Raw genomic sequence first — 21,414 nt, forward strand, 5'->3', positions numbered from 1 at the left:
CCAAGACAAGAAGGGACCACCTACAGTGCTCTATGGCTAATAACAGACCCCTGACCCTGCTCACTGCTGTATCTTCCACTTCCCAAACTCTCCACCACCACCACAGCCGTCACCGCGACTCCACTAGTATACACCACGCCTAGCAACTCACCATCAGCACTGAGTATCTCCACCAAGACAAGAAGGGACCACCTACAGTGCTCTATGGCTAATAACGCACCCCTGACCCTGATCACTGCTGTATCTTCCACTTCCCAAACTCTCCACCACCGCAGCCGTCACCGCGACTCCACTAGTATACACCATGCCTAGCAACTCACCATCAGCACTATCTCCACCAGAACAAGAAGGGACCACCTACAGTGCTCTATGGCTAATAACGCACCCCTAACCCTGCTCACTGCTGTATCTTCCACTTCCCAAACTCTCCACCACCACAACCGTCACCGCGACTCCACTAGTATACACCATGCCTAGCAACTCACCATCAGCACTATCTCCACCAGAACAAGAAGGGACCACCTACAGTGCTCTATGGCTAATAACGCACCCCTGACCCTGCTCACTGCTGTATCTTCCACTTCCCAAACTCTCCACCACCACAACCGTCACCGCGACTCCACTAGTATACACCACGCCTAGCAACTCACCATCAGCACTATCTCCACCAGGACAAGAAGGGACCACCTACAGTGCTCTATGGCTAATAACGCACCCCTGACCCTGATCACTGCTGTATCTTCCACTTCCCAAACTCTCCACCACCACAACCGTCACCGCGACTCCACTAGTATACACCATGCCTAGCAACTCACCATCAGCACTATCTCCACCAGAACAAGAAGGGACCACCTATAGTGCTCTATGGCTAATAACGCACCCCTGACCCTGCTCACTGCTGTATCTTCCACTTCCCAAACTCTCCACCACCGCAGCCGTCACCGCGACTCCACTAGTATACACCATGCCTAGCAACTCACCATCAGCACTATCTCCACCAGGACAAGAAGGGACCACCTACAGTGCTCTATGGCTAATAACGCACCCCTGACCCTGCTCACTGCTGTATCTTCCACTTCCCAAACTCTCCACCACCACAACCGTCACCGCGACTCCACTAGTATACACCATGCCTAGCAACTCACCATCAGCACTATCTCCACCAGAACAAGAAGGGACCACCTACAGTGCTCTATGGCTAATAACGCACCCCTGACCCTGATCACTGCTGTATCTTCCACTTCCCAAACTCTCCACCACCACAGCCGTCACCGCGACTCCAATAGTATACACCACGCCTAGCAACTCACCATCAGCACTGAGTATCTCCACCAAGACAAGAAGGGACCACCTACAGTGCTCTATGGCTAATAACGCACCCCTGACCCTGCTCACTGCTGTATCTTCCACTTCCCAAACTCTCCACCACCACAGCCGTCACCGCGACTCCACTAGTATACACCACGCCTAGCAACTCACCATCAGCACTATCTCCACCAGAACAAGAAGGGACCACCTACAGTGCTCTATGGCTAATAACGCACCCCTGACCCTGCTCACTGCTGTATCTTCCACTTCCCAAACTCTCCACCACCACAGCCGTCACTGGGACTCCACTAGTATACACCATGCCTAGCAACTCACCATCAGCACTGAGTATCTCCACCAAGACAAGAAGGGACCACCTACAGTGCTCTATGGCTAATAACAGACCCCTGACCCTGCTCACTGCTGTATCTTCCACTTCCCAAACTCTCCACCACCACAGCCGTCACCGCGACTCCACTAGTATACACCATGCCTAGCAACTCACCATCAGCACCGAGTATCTCCACCAGAACAAGAAGGGACCACCTACAGTGCTCTATGGCTAATAACGCACCCCTGACCCTGCTCACTGCTGTATCTTCCACTTCCCAAACTCTCCACCACCACAGCCGTCACCGCGGCTCCACTAGTATACACCACGCCTAGCAACTCACCATCAGCACTATCTCCACCAGGACAAGAAGGGACCACCTACAGTGCTCTATGGCTAATAACGCACCCCTGACCCTGCTCACTGCTGTATCTTCCACTGAGCTCCGATAAGGGTGAAGCAGTCAGCCTGTATGTGGGATACCCGAGCATAGATGACGACGCAGACGGTAACAATAGGTCACACCACTAATAATGGTGACACCGCACGTGCAGTGCCAGTTCTTCAGTTCTTTGTAGATGGAACTGGAGACATTTTCTACACAAGCACTGACCTTTGTTGCGGGAGCTGCAGACGTCTCTGTCACAACAGACTGGATTGCTTGGACGGATTCATAAAGGTGCAGAAGCTTCAGTTTGTCCTCACAGAATCCCAGCAGACCCTCGTCTACACTCTCCAGCTCTGAGGAAGAGACGAGAAGCTGATCAATCCATGATGAACGCCCTGACCTGCTCCAAAGGTGGATCCCCAATCAGAAGCGGCAAATAGTGCTGGTGCCCGTCACAGGTCTGCAATCAGGTGAGCCTGGCATTCGCACACCCATACCCTTCCCAGTCACAGGTCTGCAATCAGGTGAGCCTGGCATCCGTACACCCTTCCCAGTCAAAGGTCTGCAATCAGGTGAGCCTGGCATTCGCACACTCATACCCTTCCCAGTCACAGGTCTGCAATCAGGTGAGCCTGGTATCCGCACACTCATACCCTTCCGTCACAGGTCTGCAATCAGGTGAGCCTGGCATCCGCACACCCTTCCCAGTCACAGGTCTGCAATCAGGTGAGCCTGGCATCGGCACACCCTTCCCAGTCACAGGTCTGCAATCGGGTGAGCCTGGCATCTGCACACCCATACCCTTCCCAGTCACAGGTCTGCAATCAGGTGAGTCCAGCATCGGCACACCCTTCCCAATCACAGGTTTGCAATCAGGTGAGCCTGGCATCTGCACACCCTTCCCAGTCACAGGTCTGCAATCAGGTGAGCCTGGCATCTGCGCACCTATACCCTTCCCAGTCACAGGTCTGCAAATCACCAATGCGCATGGTCTCCATTAAAATACAATGCTGAACTACATCGTTAGCACTACGTTACATTATGCTACAGTGTGTCATACAGTATATTACAGTATATACAGTACAGACGCATATACAGATGCAAAGGAACGTGTTACAGGTACAGTATGGTCTATTGGTGTTAGGGATATGTGAGTGTCCAAATCCCGTAGTATTACGTATAATGGGGAGAGATAGAAGCTCCTCCCTACGTTCCTGGACGCCATATCACGGTGCTTAGCGTCTCTGTACAGTATTTTCTATTTGAGTACTAATTAGCAGGAACACTTAGTAACGTACAGCGGCACGTGTTATCTTTATAAGTATAATGGGGAGAGATAAAAGCTCCTCCCTTAGGGGTATATTTACTAAGATTTGTATTTTTGCCGATATCAATCTCAGCTGACATCGGCAGTGTACGAATGCAACTTTTTGAAACAAAATACGGTAATTGTCTAAACTACCGTGTTTTGTAAATTTGAGTTCACCGATGTGGAAGTAATTTGTATTGCCGGCAGTGTTTTACAGGAGAGAACAGTAACACACTGCCGGACCTAACACAATGAAGGCCGGCCGAATCAGTGTGATCCGTGCAGGGCTTCATTGTGTACAGTATACAAATAGTTATAAATGGAGAAAAAAAAATTGCATGGGGTCCCCCCTCCTAAGCATAACCAGCCTCGGGCTCTTGGGCCGGCCCTGGTTCCAAAAATGTGTGACAAAAGACGTAGGGGTCCCACGTATTTTTAAAACCAGCAGCGGGCTCCACTAGCCGAGAAGATAATGCCACAGCCGGGGGACACTTTTATACTGGTCCCTGTGGCCATGGCATTAATCCCCCCCCCCCCCAACTAGTCATCCCTGGGGAGTGGGGACCACTTAAATCAAGGGCCCCCCTCCGGGCACCCAAGGGCCAGGGGTGAAGCCCGAGGCTGTTCCCCGCACTCCAGGGCGGTGGGTGCAGAACTGATAGCCTTTTCCAGTGTAAAAAATAGAATATTGTCTTTTGTTTTAGAACTACAAGTCCCTGCAAACCTCCCCCGCTTGCTGATACTTGGAAAACCAGAAGTACCACCATGCGAGGAAATAACGGGCCTGTTGGTACCTGTAGTTCTACAACAAAAGAATTACCCAAATAAAAACAAGACACACACACCGCGACAGTACAAATGTATTAAAACACACTTACACACTCATACATACCTACATCCCACGCCGGCCAATCACGTCCACTTGTCCATGTAGAATCCAATAGGGGTACCTGTGAAAACCCCCAATATACTCACCCATTACCCAGTGATGATCGGTCCTCTTTGTTCCTGAAGTCATTTACGGCTCTGTCAAAAAACAAAACAAAAAAAAAACCCGGTACACATCACTGAAGGGGTTCCGTGTTTACATATGGAACCCCTCTCCCCGAATGCCGGGACCCCCTGTAACTCCTGTCACTGGAGATCTCAGCAGCCAATCAGGGAGCGCCACGTCATGGCACTCTCCTGATTGACAGTCTAGTAGCGCACAGCCAATCAGGAGAGCGCACCGGCTAGAATGGAGGAGACCGCGCCTCCCTAGCCTATGATGGGAACTATGCGGTCTGCGGCTAACCGTGAAGTTAATTGGGGTCACCCAGAAGAGTGACCCCAATTAACCTCGCGGTTAGCCACAGACCGCATACTTCCCATCATAGGCCAGAATGGAGCTGCACTAAGCTCCACTCTAGCCGCTGCGCTCCGCCTGATTGACAGGCCACCATGACGTGGCGCTCCCTGATTGGCTGCTGGGATCTCCAGTGACAGGAGTCACGGGGGTCCCGGCATTCGGGGAGAGGGGTTCCATGAGTAAACATGGAACCCCTTTAGTGGCATGGACCGGGATTTTTTTTTTTTTTTTAAAGCCGTAAATGACTTCAGGAACAAAGGGGACCGATCATCACTGGGTAATAGGTGAGTATATTGGGGGTTTTCACAGGTACCCCTACTGGATTCTACATGAACAAGTGGACGTGATTGGCCGTCGTGGGATGTAGGTATGTATGAGTGTGTAAGTGTGTTTTAATACATTTTTACCATCACGGTGTGTGTGTCTTGTTTTTATTTGGATATTTATTTTGTTGTAGAACTACAGGTACCAGCGGGACCCGTTATTTCCTCGTATGCTGGTACTTGTGGTTATCCAAGTACCAGCAAGCGGGGGAGGCTTGCTGGGACTTGTAGTTCTAAAACAAAAGACAATACTCTTTTTTTTTTTTACACTGGAAAAGGCTCAGTCCCCCATCCATCGCCCAGGGATGAGGGGGACAGCCTCGGACTTCACCTCTGGCCCTTGGGTGCCTGGAGGGGGGACCCCTTTATTTAAGGGGTCCCCACTCCTCCAGGGTACCCCGGCCAGTGGTGACTAGTTGGGGGGGTAATGCCACGGCCGCAGGAACCTACATAAAAGTGTCCCCCGGCTGTGGCATTTTCTTATCGGCTAGTGGAGCCCGCTGCTGGTTTTAAAAATACTGGGGACTCCTACGTCTTTTGTCCCTCATATTTTTGGAACCAGAGCCGGCCCAAGAGCCCGGTGTTGGTTGTCTAAATACTGGGGGACCCCAGTCAATTTTTCCCCGGTATTTAAACTACAAGGAGCGTCTCAAAGAGCCCGAGGCTGGTTATGCTTAGGAGGGGGGACCTCACACAATTTTTTTTTTTTTTAATTTATAACGGTTTCTGACCCTTTTACACAGAGAAGCATGCACGGATCTCACTGATCCGTGCATGACTATCTGAATAAGCCAGCAAAAAGCAGGTCTATTTGAAAGCTCCAAATCACTGTGCTTAGCGTCTCTGTACAGTATTTTGTATTTCAGTACTAAATAGCACACACAGCTTGTAACGTACTCTGCTCTAAAGGCTACAGCAGCAAGAGTTATCTTACTAAGTGTAATGGAGAGAGATAAAAGCTCCACCCTAAGTTCCTGGATGCCAAATTACAGTGCTTAGCGTCTCTGTACAGTATTTCCTATCTAGCCAGAAACCCCGCATCCCGTGCAAGCTGGGCGGACAACTGGAGGGGACACAACACACGGTTGCATGCCGCTTCTCTTTGCGGTGTCACATAAACTAGTGGTTGGTCTGCCCCGAAAGCAGAGTCTCCTCTTTTGTATTGAATCGGTCTCGAGCCTCTGGGACACCCAGAACCAGAGATATCAGGACGCAAAGGGGACCCATTTTCCCATAGACTATAATGGGCCCGTTAATTCATACCCACCATGGGTTCCGACACTTGCCATGAGCCTTGTGGGGGTCACAGTAACTTGTGGGGTATCCTCCAGTAGCTAATCATCCCCCCTTCCATTCCAACCCGATTCTGAGCCGACTGGACACTCAGAACCTGAGATATTAAGCTTTAAGCCCATTTTAATTGAATTTAATAGCTCACATAAACCGAACGTCAATGGACCATTGCTTTAATACATTCGTTTGTGTCTGTACACAATATTTTTATTTATTAATTTATTGGTTTCTTTTTTTGGGTCCCGACAGACAATTAATATTTTCGACAGCGTCTCTGAACTCCGCTGGTTAATCCCTGCCTCCCCCTCACCCTTCCCCCTCCCCTTTATGCCGCTAAGGGACTTGGACGCTCATATTACACAACAGTGTATTAAGCCACCACACCTTCCCCTACCTCCATCCCACTTCCACCCAGGGAGTCTGCACAGTTCATACAGTAGACAGGGAGGTAGGTAAGGTTACAATAAATGTACAACACAATACTACAGTATACTGTATATGAAAATCACAGAGAACTGCAGGCGCATTGATACTGTAGGTGTGCAATTGTACAGTAGCCGTGATCCCTTCTCATAAAGTACAAAACAGATTCTCTATCGCAGATGATCTACAGTACTGTGTTGCTCGAACAGTTAATTGCGTCAGTGTACACTAATTTATATTTATTGGTATGTCTACGGGTGCTCATTACCGCTGTGTATTTTAGATAGCGGAATTAGATGCTCATGCATATGTACCCTGATTTATGTGAAACCTGTATGCACCCTTCCATTGAATGTATTACAATGGATTACACAGAAAAAAATATATAATAAAGTGAATGTCAGGAGGAAAAAAAAAATAGATTGGCACTTTGGGAATCGAACCCAGGACTCTCAGAGTGGTAGGCAGGAGCCTTCACCGCTTGCCCACGTCGCTGCATGGAAGATACACAAGTTCATGTGTAAAAGTAAAGCAAGAAGCGATTCCTTCCCATTGGTGTTTGTTTATGCCGTAAGGGGACTCGGACGCTCATTTTGTGCACTGTACATACTTTAAAGTCAATAAGCTACATTATTCTTTTCACACATTAGTTGCGTCTGCATACACAAGTGTTTAACACGTTCATTTGCGTCTTTATAAACTATTTGAATTTTTTTTTAACTCTCTCCGTCTGACCATTGGTCACCATCTGTGTGTACAGCATGCAGTACATGACTGTACATTAACATTACAGTCGTAACTGACCATTTGCCAGAGCTTGTACTGTAGATCAATCCGCCGCTATTCAAACTAAAGTACTGGATTAGTGGAGCATTAGCCACCCAGTGGTGGAGATGTGTATTACATGCGGAGTATCTCGTCGCGCCTCAACGCGCCTGTCTGTGATTAAACTCAGCAACCTAAGTTATCGCCTAGGCGTGACTAAACCTCCGTCTAGGTGCAGAAACAGCCAAGATAACGGAGGACCCATCTGTTTACAACAGCAAAGTTTAGTAGATATATTTTCTCAGGGGGTAGGAGCTGTGTGATGGTGTGCTACATGTGCACCATATGGATTGGTAATAAGATATAAAGGTTATATTACATTTACCTTGACTCCTGAGTGAGTCCATTAACGCCTGCGTGATGCTGGTAAGCGCTGAGAGGGGAACACGCTCACTGGCCAGTATGCTTTCTAAGGCCTGGAGACAGAACAGAGAGAACGTTCCGGAAAGAGGAGAAGCGTTAGAACACAGCGGCGTTACACAGCAATACTACAAAGACTATCTCAATACTCTGCATATAATACAATAACTGGGGGCATACCAGGCCTGGAGACACAACAGAGAGAACGTTCCGGTAAGAGGAGAAGCATTAGGGACACAATGGCATTACACAGCGATACTCGGCATATAATACAATAACTGGGGGCATACCAGGCCTAGAGACACAACAGAGAGAACGTTCCGGTAAGAGGAGAAGCATTAGGGACACAATGGCATTACACAGCGATACTCGGCATATAATACAATAACTGGGGGCATACCAGGCCTGGAGACACAACAGAGAGAACGTTCCGGAAAGAGGAGAAGCATTAGGGACACAATGGCATTACACAGCGATACTCGGCATATAATACAATAACTGGGGGCATACCAGGCCTAGAGACACAACAGAGAGAACGTTCCGGAAAGAGGAGAAGCATTAGGGACACAATGGCATTACACAGCGATACTCGGCATATAATACAATAACTGGGGGCATACCAGGCCTAGAGACACAACAGAGAGAACGTTCCGGAAAGAGGAGAAGCATTAGGGACACAATGGCATTACACAGCGATACTCGGCATATAATACAATAACTGGGGGCATACCAGGCCTGGAGACACAACAGAGAGAACGTTCCGGAAAGAGGAGAAGCATTAGGGACACAATGGCATTACACAGCGATACTCGGCATATAATACAATAACTGGGGGCATACCAGGCCTAGAGACACAACAGAGAGAACGTTCCGGTAAGAGGAGAAGCATTAGGGACACAATGGCATTACACAGCGATACTCGGCATATAATACAATAACTGGGGGCATACCAGGCCTAGAGACACAACAGAGAGAACGTTCCGGTAAGAGGAGAAGCATTAGGGACACAATGGCATTACACAGCGATACTCGGCATATAATACAATAACTGGGGGCATACCAGGCCTGGAGACACAACAGAGAGAACGTTCCGGTAAGAGGAGAAGCATTAGGGACACAATGGCATTACACAGCGATACTCGGCATATAATACAATAACTGGGGGCATACCAGGCCTGGAGACACAACAGAGAGAACGTTCCGGTAAGAGGAGAAGCATTAGGGACACAATGGCATTACACAGCGATACTCGGCATATAATACAATAACTGGGGGAAATCAGGCCTGGACATACATTACATAGACATAGTGGAGGCAGCCATTTTGTGGACTTAAGCAATGTAAATTCAGGTTATACTGACTGAAAACTTTTAAAATTTTAATTACCTACCGGTAAATCCTTTTCTCGTAGTCCGTAGAGGATGCTGTGGTCAAATTTAGTACCATGGGGTAAAGACGAGTCCTTTAGGAGACACTGGCACTTTAGGACTTTAATAGTGTGGGCTGGATCCTCCCTCTATGCCCCTCCTACCAGACTCAGTCTAGAAACTGTGCCCGATGAGATGGACATACTTCGAGAGAAGGAAATACACAGATAGTGGTGAGATTCACACCAGCTCACACATAACAAAAAAGGAAAGCCAAGCTAACCAAATTGGAACGAGTCACCAACCCTAACCAACAAACGTAACCAAGTAACAATGCAGGAAAACGAAGCACTGGGCGGATGCCCAGCATCCTCTACGGACTACGAGAAAAGGATTTACCGGTAGGTAATAAAAATCCTGCTTTCTCTTACGTCCTAGAGGATGCTGGGGTCCAATTTAGTACCATGGGGATGTACCAAAGCTCCCAGTACGGGAGGGAGAGTGCTGAGGTTCCTGCAAAACTGATTGACCAAACTTTAGGTCCACAGAGAGGCCAAAATAACTAACTTTTAAAACTTAGCAAACTTGTTCGACCCAGACCAAGTAGCCGCTCGGCAAAGCTGAAGAGCAGAGACACCCCGGGCAGCCGCCCAGGAAGAATCCACTTTATGTGTAGAGTGGGCCTGAACAGATTTTGGTCAAGCCAAACCTGCTGTTGAATAAGCATGCTGGATAGTAAGCCTGATCCAGCGAGAAATGGTCTGCTTAGAAGCAGGACACACAATTTTGGCCATCATTCAGAGTTGTTCGCTCGTTCTTTTTCATCTCATCGCAGCGATTTTCCGCAAACTGCGCATGCGCAATGTTCGCACTGCGGCTGCGCTAAGTAAATTTGATAAGAAGTTTGGTATTTTACTCACGGCATTACGAGGTTTTTTCTTCGTTCTGGTGATCGGAGTGTGATTGACAGGAAGTGGGTGTTTCTGGGCGGAAACTGGCCGTTTTATGGGTGTGTGTGAAAAAACGCTACAGTTTCTGGGAAAAACGCGGGAGTGGCTGGAGAAACGGGGGAGTGTCTGGGCGAACGCTGGGTGTGTTTGTGACATCAAACCAGGAACGAAACTGACTGAACTGATCGCAGTGGCATATTAAGTGTCAAGCTACTCAGAAACTGCTTAGAAAATTCTATTCGCAATTTTGAGAATCTTTCGTTCGCAATTTTGCTAAGCTAAGATTCACTCCCAGTAGGCGGCGGCTTAGCGTGTGCAATGCTGCTAAAAGCAGCTTGCGAGCGAACAACTCGGAATGAGGGCCCTTGTTGGGATCATAAAGGACAAAAAGTGCATCCGACTTCCTGTGACGAGTAGTTCTCTTCACATATATTTTCAAAGTCCACACAACATCCAGCGACTTTGAGGTAATTGAGGAGTCAGTAGCCACTGGCACCACAATATGTTGGTTGATATGAAAAGCCGACACAACCTTTGGAAGAAATTGCTGACACATTCTAAGTTCAGCTCTATCTTCATGGAAAATTAAGTAGTGCTCTTGTGCGACAATGCCCCAAATTCAGGCAGATGTCTTGCAGATGCCAATTGCCAAGAGTGTGACAGTCGTCCAAGTAAGAAACTTTACGTCCACCTCCTGTTAAGGTTTGAACCAATCCGATTGCAGGAACTGCAGCACCACATTAAGATCCCAAGGTGCCGTAGAAGGCACAAAGGGTGGTTGGATGTGCAGAACTCCTTTCAAGAAAGTCTGAACCTCAGGGAGAGCAGCCAATTCTTTCTGGAAGAAAATGGACAAGGCCGATATCTTGACCTTGATGGAGCCCAAGCATAGGCCCACATCCACACCAGCTTGCAGAAAGAGGAAACATCCCAGTTAAAACCCCACTGTAGGATACTTCTTGGATTCACACCAAGACACATACTTTTTCCAAATCCGATGGTAATGTTTAGACGTTACCCCCTTCCTAGCTTGGATCAGAGTAGGAATGACCTTGTTCGGAATGCCCTTCCGAGCTAAGATCTGGCGTTCAACCTCCATGCCATCAAACGTAGCCGCGGTAAGTCTGGATAGGCGAACGGCCCCTGTTGGAGAAGGTCCTCGCGAAGAGGAAGAGGCCTCGGGTCCTCCATCAGTAATTCCAGAAGATCCACGTACCAAGCACGTCTTGGCCAGTCCGGAGCAATGAGGATCGCCTGAACTTTTGTTCTTTTGATTAGTTTGAGAATCCTTGGGATGAGTGGACGTGGTGGGAACACATACACCGAGTGGAACACCCACGGGGTTACCAGGGTGTCCACCGCCACTGGAACAGTACCTCTGAAGCTTCTTGTTGAGGCGAGAGGCCATCATGTCTATGTGAGGTACGCCCCACCGTCTTGTTACCTCTGTGAAAACCTCCGGGTGGAGTCCCCATTCTCCTGGATGGAGATTGTGTCTGCTGAGGAAGTCTGCTTCCCAGTTGTCCACTCCCGGAATGAAAATCGCCGACAGCGGAAGCATCAGCGCGTGCCTTTCTGCCCAGAGGAGGATTCTCGTTACCTCTAACATTTCAGCTCTGCTCTTCGTTCCATCCTGCCTGTAGATGTAGGACACCGCCGTGACGTTGTCTGACTGAACCTGAATGGCCCGATCTTGCAGAAGATGTGCCGCTTGTAGAAGGCCGTTGTATATGGCCTTTAGTTCCAGAACGTTTATTTGAAGGACATATTCCTGACTTGACCACCTTCCTTGGAAGTTTCCCCCCTGGGTCACTGCTCCCCAACATCTGAGGCTTGCATCCGTGGTTAGAAGAATCCAGTTCTGAATCCCGAACCTGCAGCCCTCGAGCAAGTGAGGAGTTTGCAGCCACCAGAGGAGTGAAATCCTGGCTTTCGACGACAGGCGAATCCGCTGGTGTATGTGTACATGTGATCCCGACCACTTGTCCAAGAGATCCAGCTATAAGACCCGTGCATGGAATCTTCCGTACTGTAGAGCCTCGTAGGAGGCCACCATCTTTCCCAGAAGGTGAATGCACTGATACCCGGACTGGTTTCAAGACATCCCGGACCATTGATTGGATCACCAACGCTTTCTCCAGAGGTAGAAACACCCGCTGCACTTCTGTGTCAAGTATCATCCCCTGGAAAGGTAGTCTCCTTGCCGGTTCCAAATGAGACTTTGATCCTGGAGTAGTCGAGTTAAGAGAGCAATACTCTGCAACAGCTTCTCCCTGGAAGATGCCTTTATCAGCAGATCGTCAAGATATGGTATTATGTTCACTCCCTGTTTGCGTAGAAAGGGCATCATCTCTGCCATGACCTTGGTGAACACCGTTGGTGCTGTGGAGAGGCCAAATGGTAGGGCCAGGAACTGGTAGTGACAGTCCTGTAGTGCAAACCTTAGATAATCCCGGTGAGGCGTCCAGATCGGAATGTGAAGGTACGTATCCTTGATATCCAGGGATACCAGGAATGCCCCCTCCTCCAAACCCGAGACCACAACTCTCAGAGACTTCATCTTGAATTTGAACACTTGTAAGTATGGGTTCAAGGACTTTAGGATCAATATTGGCCGTACTGAACCGTCTGGTTTCGGTACCACAAACAGGTTTGAGTAATAACCCCTGTTTTTCAGGTGAGGTGGAACTGGAAAGAACAATGACATTTGTTTGTACCTGCAGAATTGTATTTTCTGTCAGCGAAGCTGGTACGCCTGATTTGAAGAATCTGTGAGGTGAGAGTACTTGAAATTCCAGTCTGTACCACTGGGTAACAATATCTTTTACCCAGGGGTCTAGGCACGACGCCGCCCAGACGTGACCGAAATCTTTTAGTCTCGCTCCCACCTGCCCGATCCCCAGGCTGTGAGGTCCACCGTCATGCTGAAGACTTGGAGGAAGCATGACCTGGTTTCTGCTCCTGGGAACCTGTTGGTGCAGGTTTTCTGGATTTTCCCCGACATCTTCTAAAGAAGGTGGAGAGGACCCTTAGAATTTTTAAATTTTGCGGTCCGAAAGGACTGCAGCGTAGGATAAGATTTCCTGCCGGTGCAGCTGCGGAGGGAAGAAAGGTCGACATACCCGCAGTTGCAGTAAATATCCACGCATCCAGTGCTTCCCCAAACAGGGCCTGTGAAGGGTAGATTTTCTACGCTCTTTTTGGATTCCGCATCCGCAGTTCATTGGCGTAGCCAGAGTCCTCTGCGTGCCGAGACTGCCATTGAAGCAGCCCTTGCATTAAGCATGCCAATGTCCTTCATGGCCTTCACCAGGAAACCTGCAGAATCCTGTATGTGACGTAAAAACAAGTCAATGTCACTCCAATCCATAGTATCAAAGTCCTCTAGTAACACGCCTGACCACTTTACTATGGCTTTAGAAATCCACGCACAAGCAATAGTGGGCCTTAAAGCTAGGCCTGTAGCAGTGTATAGTGATTTGAGCGTAGTCTCTATCTTGCGGTCAGCCGGCTCCTTCAAGGAGGCTGAACCGGGGACAGGTAAAACCACCTTTTTTGACAACCTAGATACAGAAGCGTCTACTATAGGCGGGTTTTCCCATTTCTTCCTGTCCTCTTCAGGGAAAGGGAAAGCAATGAGAAGTCTTTTAGGGATCTGGAATTTTTTCTCTGGGTTTTCCCAGGATATTTCAAAAAAGGAGTTTAACTCCTTAGAAGCAGGGAAGGTAAGCGAGGATTTCTTATTTACAGTAAAGTAAGTCTCCTCTTCCTCTTACCTTCTCAGTAATGTGTAAAACATCCTTAATGGCTTCAATCATTAGTTGCACCCCCTTAGCAAGGGAGGCATCCCCCCCCTACATATCCCCATCACCGTCCCCTGTATCAGAGTTGGTATCCGTGTCAGCTTGCATTACCTGGGCAAGTGGATGTCTATGTGGGTATGTAATTGGGTTTTTAGATGAAGTAGTGGGGGCCGAAGCCTGCAAGCCCTCCACATATTTCCTCAAAAACTGCGTCTCTTTCTCAGTATGTGACATCCTTGTTGAAATCTGGGATATCATCCCCCTTAAAGAATCCATCCATGGGTTCAGATTCAGAAGGCAGAGACAGTACATTGCAGTCCTGAGTACATGGAATAGACTCCTCAGGAGAAGATACACACTCTGCAGCACAGGACACAGAGTCCTTAGACATGGTAATGTGGATACATACACTTATACACACACACACAGGAAAATGTCATACACGGTTTCACCCAGAGTAGCTGCAGAGAGTCACAGAGTATAAAGAGACAGACACACACACACACACAGCGCCCCTGTGGATAGTTATTATGATAAAAGCCCGGCGCTGACTAACTACCCTTAATAGGGTAATTAGTTGTATTATCACACTCCCCCCTGTCTGTAACCCTGTTACCGTAGAGGTATAGCTGGAAACATGTGGAGGGAGAAAATGGCGCTGGTGAGTGCTGGATCCGCTCTGAGAGGAAGCCCCGCCCCTTGTAATGGCGCGCGGCTTCTCGCAATAACGTCTAAACTGGCCTTAGGTTTTGTTAGTGCTAACAGTGGGATTAGCCTCTGTTAGCTGCTGGACCAGTGTAGGGTGTAATCACGCCGGCTCAGGACGCCCCTCACAGCGCCTACACAGTGTGTTGCTGAGCCTTCCCGGAGCGCAGCCTGTCAGAGCTGCGCTCCCACCCTTGTGCCGCCATACCCTCCAGCGACTCGCTAACCGGGTCGTCGGCGCTGTATCACCACTCTTCTTTCTTCTGGCTCTGTTAGGGGTGGCGGCCGTGCTGTGGGAGTGAGCGGTCGCCTCGGGGGCTTGCGATCAGCACCCTCAGGAGCTCAGCGTCCTGTCAGCGGAGATAGAGAACCATTAACTCTTCAGGAAGTTGGTTCCTACTCCCCCCCTAAGTCCCACGAAGCAGGGAGGCTAAAAACTAGAAAAACTCCTAGGAGCTCCCCTAGCTGTGACCGGCTCCTCCGGGCACATTTTCTAAACTGAGTCTGGTAGGAGGGGCATAGAGGGAGGAGCCAGCCCACACTATTAAACTCTTAAAGTGCCAGTGGCTCTCAAAGGACCCATTTATACCCCATGGTACTAAATTGGACCCCAGCATCATCTAGGACGCAAGAGAAAAGAGCTTTACAAAACATACACTACGGTTTGAGGCGCAGCGGCAGAGGTCCCTATATTTTCACCAGTGGGAACGTTTAGCATACATTTCGTAGTTTTTGGGGGGTTTTCAAATGAAAGTTTCAGAAACATCAATACAAGGAAATACAGAAGAACAGAAAAACAGAAAAGGCGCATATATATAATAATAATTCTATTCAATTTGTCAATGGTGAAATAAACAAGTCTGTACGGATTATTATTATGTATCTATAAGGCATCACAAAGATCCGCAGGGTTACACAGAGGAATGACACAGAATACACACACACAATCACAGGCATATGCTGATCAGACTAGTTATGAGAGGGGAGATGAGGGAGTGAGGGTAGGAAATGATCACGCACGGGTCCGGTAAGTGACTTTTCTGGGAAAGTTGGAAGCTGGGGCACTTGGGCAATAAAGTGAGAGACGTGGGGCAGCACAAGAGAACTCTTGGAGAAGTGGTAATCAGTGGGGATGAGAGGCAGAGGTCACTGGGTGACTAGAGAACAGAACGGGGGATGAGGTGTGAGAGAGAGAGAGAGAGAGAGAGAGAGAGAGAGAGGGGGGGGGGGGATTCAATAGGCAGACCGAATTTCCACAACACCTGTCGCACTTTACAGCAGTGGGATCTTGCTCAACAGTGTTTTAAGAAAAAGGTGAAACGTGTCCAACAAAGGGTGCGAATCGGACTGCCGTTGCCATCATTTAAATGCCAAGGCAACAGCAATTCACCCACAATTGAATTCTTCATAAAAAGAGAGATAGGGAGAAAGAAGCAGGAGGAGAGTGAGAGAGAGAGAGAGAGAGAGAGAGAGAGAGAGAGAGAGAGAGAAAGAAAGAAAAAAGAGTGAAAGAGAAAGAGAGAGAGAGAGAGAGAGAGAGAGAGAGAGAGAGAGAGAGGGGGGGGGGATTCAATAGGCAGACCGAATTTCCACAACACCTGTCGCACTTTACAGCAGTGGGATCTTGCTCAACAGTGTTTTAAGAAAAAGGTGAAACGTGTCCAACAAAGGGTGCGAATCGGACTGCCGTTGCCATCATTTAAATGCCAAGGCAACAGCAATTCACCCACAATTGAATTCTTCATAAAAAGAGAGATAGGGAGAAAGAAGCAGGAGGAGAGAGAGAGAGAGAGAGAGAGAGAGAGAGAGAAAGAGAAAAAGAAAGAAAAAAGAGTGAAAGAGAGAGAAAGAGAAAGTGAGAGAAAGACTGAAATAGAGAGAGAGCGCGAGAGAGGTAAGGGGAAGACAGAAGAAAGACCCTGCAATGCCGGGCACGAAAGCTAGCGACATGGTGAATGACGGGGCACATGAAATCTATCAATAAACGTGGAAGCTGCGCCCCTGTACACCCGAGCTGCTACCTGGGCGCTGCTCTCTATGGAACATGAAGATGCCTGTCTCACCAGCATCTGCACAGCTAAGTGGCTGCATGATGTCCAGAGCGGTTACCTCATCCTGACCACTCCGACGTGGGCTCCAGGACACTGCTAGCGCCAGAGCACCTACGTACTGTGCACCGGATACCCAGCTTTAAGGTAAGTATGGAGAGGGGAGTGGGCTCTATAAGTAATGGTGTACTTATCTGCTGGTCACTGAGCATGTAAGTATCTAGTACTCATGTGGGACAGCACATGGCACTTTAAGTATATCTATGCTTAGTCACAGGTGACTGAGTACCTCAGTCAATTCGATTTAGTCATCTGTGCGGAGCCTGGGCTATCCTTAAAACTTGAGACTGTTGGGGTACCGTGAGAAGAAAGTTTGGGAACCCATCTAACACTGGTGACACCTGGGCTGAATTCTCATGTATATAGGTTCAATCCACTAAACGGCCACCTTCACAGCGCCTCATCTATTTCCCTTTCTATACTGCGCACAGCACACGTGAGAGCCATTGTAGGATATATAGCGGTGTTGTACCTGTTTCTTGGTTGCTGGATATCGAATATCTAATAAAATTTCCTTTGCTTCTGCTTCCAGACGTTCTACAATATAAAGAAGTTCAACAATGTAAGATAAACATGTATCGAACATCAAACTATGCAATGGAGTGTAGTGTCTGGGTCTTCTCCTTATGGGCATACAGTAACAGTGTAGTATCTGGGCCTTCTCCTTATGGGCATACAGTAACAGTGTAGCATCTGGGCCTTCTCCCTATGGGCATACGGTAACAGTGTAGTGTCTGGGTCTTCTCCTTATGGGCATACAGTAACAGTGTAGTATCTGGGCCTTCTCCTTATGGGCATACAGTAACAGTGTAGTATCTGGGCCTTCTCCCTATGGGCATACGGTAACAGTGTAGTGTCTGGGCCTTCTCCCTATAGGCATATGGTAACAGTGTAGTGTCTGGGTCTTCTCCTTATGGGCATACAGTAACAGTGTAGTATCTGGGCCTTCTCCTTATGGGCATACAGTAACAGTGTAGTATCTGGGCCTTCTCCCTATGGGCATACGGTAACAGTGTAGTGTCTGGGCCTTCTCCCTATAGGCATATGGTAACAGTGTAGTGTCTGGGTCTTCTCCTTATGGGCATACAGTAACAGTGTAGTATCTGGGCCTTCTCCTTATGGGCATACAGTAACAGTGTAGTATCTGGGCCTTCTCCCTATGGGCATACGGTAACAGTGTAGTATCTGGGCCTTCACCCTATAGGCATATGGTAACAGTATAGTGTCTGGGTCTTCTCCTTATGGGCATACAGTAACAGTGTAGTATATGGGCCTTCTCCTTGTGGGCATACAGTAATAGTGTAATATCTAGGCCTTCCTCCTATGGGCATAAGGTAACCGTGCAGTGTCTGGGCTTTCTCCCTATGGGCATACGTTAACAGTGTAGTGTCTGGGCCTTCTCCCTATAGGCATATAGTAACAGTGTAGTGTCTGGGTCATCTCCTTATGGGCATACGGCAACAGTGTAGTATCTGGGCCTTCTCCTTATGGAGCATACGGTAACAGTGTAGTATTTGGGCCTTCTCTCTATGGGCATACGGTAACCGTGTAGTATCTGGGCCTTCTCCCTATGGGCATACAGTAACCGTGTAGTATTTGGGCCTTCTCCCTATGGGCATACGGTAAGCGTGTAGTATCTGGGCCTTCTCCCTATGGGCATACGGTAACCGTGTAGTATCTGGGCCTTCTCCCTATGGGCATACGGTAACCGTGTAGTATCTGGGCCTTCTCCTTATGGGCATACAGTAACCGTGTAGTATCTGGGCCTTCTCCTTATGGGCATACAGTAACCGTGTAGTATCTGGGCCTTCTCCTTATGGATATACGGTAACCGTGTAGTATCTGGGCCATCTGCCTATGGATATACGGTAACCGTGTAGTATCTGGGCCTTCTCCCTATGGGCATACAGTAACCGTGTACTATTTGTGCCTTCTCCCTATGGATATATGGTAACAGTGTAGTTACTGGGCCTTCTCCTTATGAGCATACAGTAACCGTGTATTTGGGCCTTCTCCTTATGGACATATGGTAACAGTGTAGTATCTGGGCCATCTGCCTATGGATGTGCGGTAACCGTGTAGTATCTGGGCCTTCTCCCTATGGATATACGGTAATCGTGTAGTATCTGGGCCTTCTCCTTATGGATATATGGTAACGTGTAGTATCTGGGACATCTGTCTATGGATGTACAGTAACCGTGTAGTATCTGGGCCTTCTCCTTATGGATATACGGCAACAGTGTAGTATCTGGGCCTTCTCCCTATGGATATACGGTAATCGTGTAGTATCTGGGTCATCTCCCTATGGATATACGGTAACCGTGTAGTATCTGGGCCTTCTCCCTATGAATATACGGTAACCGTGTAGTATCTGGGCCTTCTCCCTATGAATATACGGTAACCGTGTAGTGTCTGGGCCTTCTCCCTATGGATATACGGTAACCGTGTAGTGTCTGGGCCTTCTCCCTATGGATATACGGTAACCGTGTTTTATCTGGGCCTTCTCTTTATAGATATACGGTAACCATGTAGTATCTGGGCCTTCTCCCTATGAATATACGGTAACCGTGTAGTGTCTGGGCCTTCTCCCTATAAATATACGGTAACCGTGTAGTGACTGGGCCTTCTCCCTATGGATATACGGTAACCGTGTAGTGTCTGGGCCTTCTCCCTATGGATATACGGTAACCGTGTAGTGTCTGGGCCTTCTCCCTATGGATATACGGTAACCGTGTAGTGTCTGGGCCTTCTCCCTATGGATATACGGTAACCGTGTAGTGTCTGGGACTTCTCCCTATGGATATATGGTAACCGTGTTTTATCTGGGCCTTCTCTTTATAGATATACGGTAACCGTGAAGTATCTGGGACTTCTCCCTATGGATATACGGTAACCGTGAAGTATCTGGGCCTTCTCCCTATGGATATACGGTAACCGTGAAGTATCTGGGACTTCTCCCTATGGATATACGGTAACCGTGAAGTATCTGGGACTTCTCCCTATGGATATATGGTAATGGTGTAGTATCTGGGACTTCTCCCTATGGATATACGGTAACCGTGAAGTATCTGGGCCTTCTCCCTATGGATACATGGTAATGGTGTAGTATCTGGGACTTCTCCCTATGGATATACGGTAACCGTCTAGTATCTGGGCCTTCTCCCTAAGGATATATGGTAATGGTGTAGTTTCGGGGCCTTCTCCTTATGGGCATACAGTAACAGTGTAGTATATGGGCCTTCTCCCTATGGGCATACGGTAACAGTGTAGTGTCTGGGCCTTCTCCCTATAGGCATATGGTAACAGTGTAGTGTCTGGGTCATCTCCTTATGGAGCATACGGTAACAGTGTAGTATTTGGGCCTTCTCTCTATGGGCATACGGTAACCGTGTAGTATCTGGGCCTTCTCCCTATGGGCATACAGTAACCGTGTAGTATTTGGGCCTTCTCCCTATGGGCATACGGTAAGCGTGTAGTATCTGGGCCTTCTCCCTATGGGCATACAGTAAGCGTGTAGTATCTGGGCCTTCTCCTTATGGGCATACGGTAACCGTGTAGTATCTGGGCCTTCTCCTTATGGGCATACGGTAACCGTGTAGTATCTGGGCCATCTGCTTATGGATATACGGTAACCGTGTAGTATCTGGGCCTTCTCCCTATGGGCATACAGTAACCGTGTACTATTTGGGCCTTCTCCCTATGGATATATGGTAACAGTGTAGTTACTGGGCCTTCTCCTTATGAGCATACAGTAACCGTGTATCTGGGCCTTCTCCTTATGGACATATGGTAACAGTGTAGTATCTGGGCCATCTGCCTATGGATGTGCGGTAACCGTGTAGTATCTGGGCCTTCTCCCTATGGATATACGGTAATCGTGTAGTATCTGGGCCTTCTCCCTATGGATATACGGTAATCGTGTAGTATCTGGGTCATCTCCCTATGGATATACGGTAACCGTGTAGTACCTGGGCCTTCTCCCTATGAATATACGGTAACCATGTAGTGTCTGGGCCTTCTCCCTATGAATATACGGTAATCGTGTAGTGTCTGGGCCTTCTCCCTATGGATATACGGTAACCGTGTAGTGTCTGGGCCTTCTCCCTATGGATATACGGTAACCATGTAGTATCTGGGCCTTCTCCCTATGAATATACGGTAACCGTGTAGTGTCTGGGCCTTCTCCCTATGGATATACGGTAACCGTGTAGTGTTTGGGCCTTCTCCCTATGGATATACGGTAACCGTGTAGTGTCTGGGCCTTCTCCCTATGGATATACGGTAACCGTGTAGTGTCTGGGCCTTCTCCCTATGGATATACGGTAACCGTGTAGTGTCTGGGACTTCTCCCTATGGATATATGGTAACCGTGTTTTATCTGGGCCTTCTCTTTATAGATATACGGTAACCGTGAAGTATCTGGGACTTCTCCCTATGGATATACGGTAACCGTGAAGTATCTGGGCCTTCTCCCTATGGATATACGGTAACCGTGAAGTATCTGGGACTTCTCCCTATGGATATACGGTAACCGTGAAGTATCTGGGACTTCTCCCTATGGATATACGGTAAC

At 48.3% G+C, this 21,414-nt stretch overlaps 1 protein-coding gene across 2 annotated transcripts in view; it reads right to left on the reverse strand.

Annotated features, from left to right (window-relative positions):
* RAB3GAP2 (RAB3 GTPase activating non-catalytic protein subunit 2) overlaps nucleotides 1-21,414 on the reverse strand; it is a 546,281-nt gene that overhangs the window by 215,375 nt on the left and 309,492 nt on the right. For both annotated transcript variants that reach the window (XM_063919133.1, XM_063919131.1), the window contains 3 exons: nucleotides 17,314-17,378; nucleotides 7,874-7,964; nucleotides 2,253-2,380 (listed from right to left, as the gene is read on the reverse strand). In XM_063919133.1, coding sequence (XP_063775203.1) covers nucleotides 2,253-2,380; nucleotides 7,874-7,964; nucleotides 17,314-17,378 — 284 coding nt within the window. The remainder of the gene's footprint in view (nucleotides 1-2,252; nucleotides 2,381-7,873; nucleotides 7,965-17,313; nucleotides 17,379-21,414) is intronic.

Source organism: Pseudophryne corroboree, chromosome 4 (assembly GCF_028390025.1).
Source record: "Pseudophryne corroboree isolate aPseCor3 chromosome 4, aPseCor3.hap2, whole genome shotgun sequence".
Lineage (NCBI taxonomy): Eukaryota > Metazoa > Chordata > Amphibia > Anura > Myobatrachidae > Pseudophryne > Pseudophryne corroboree.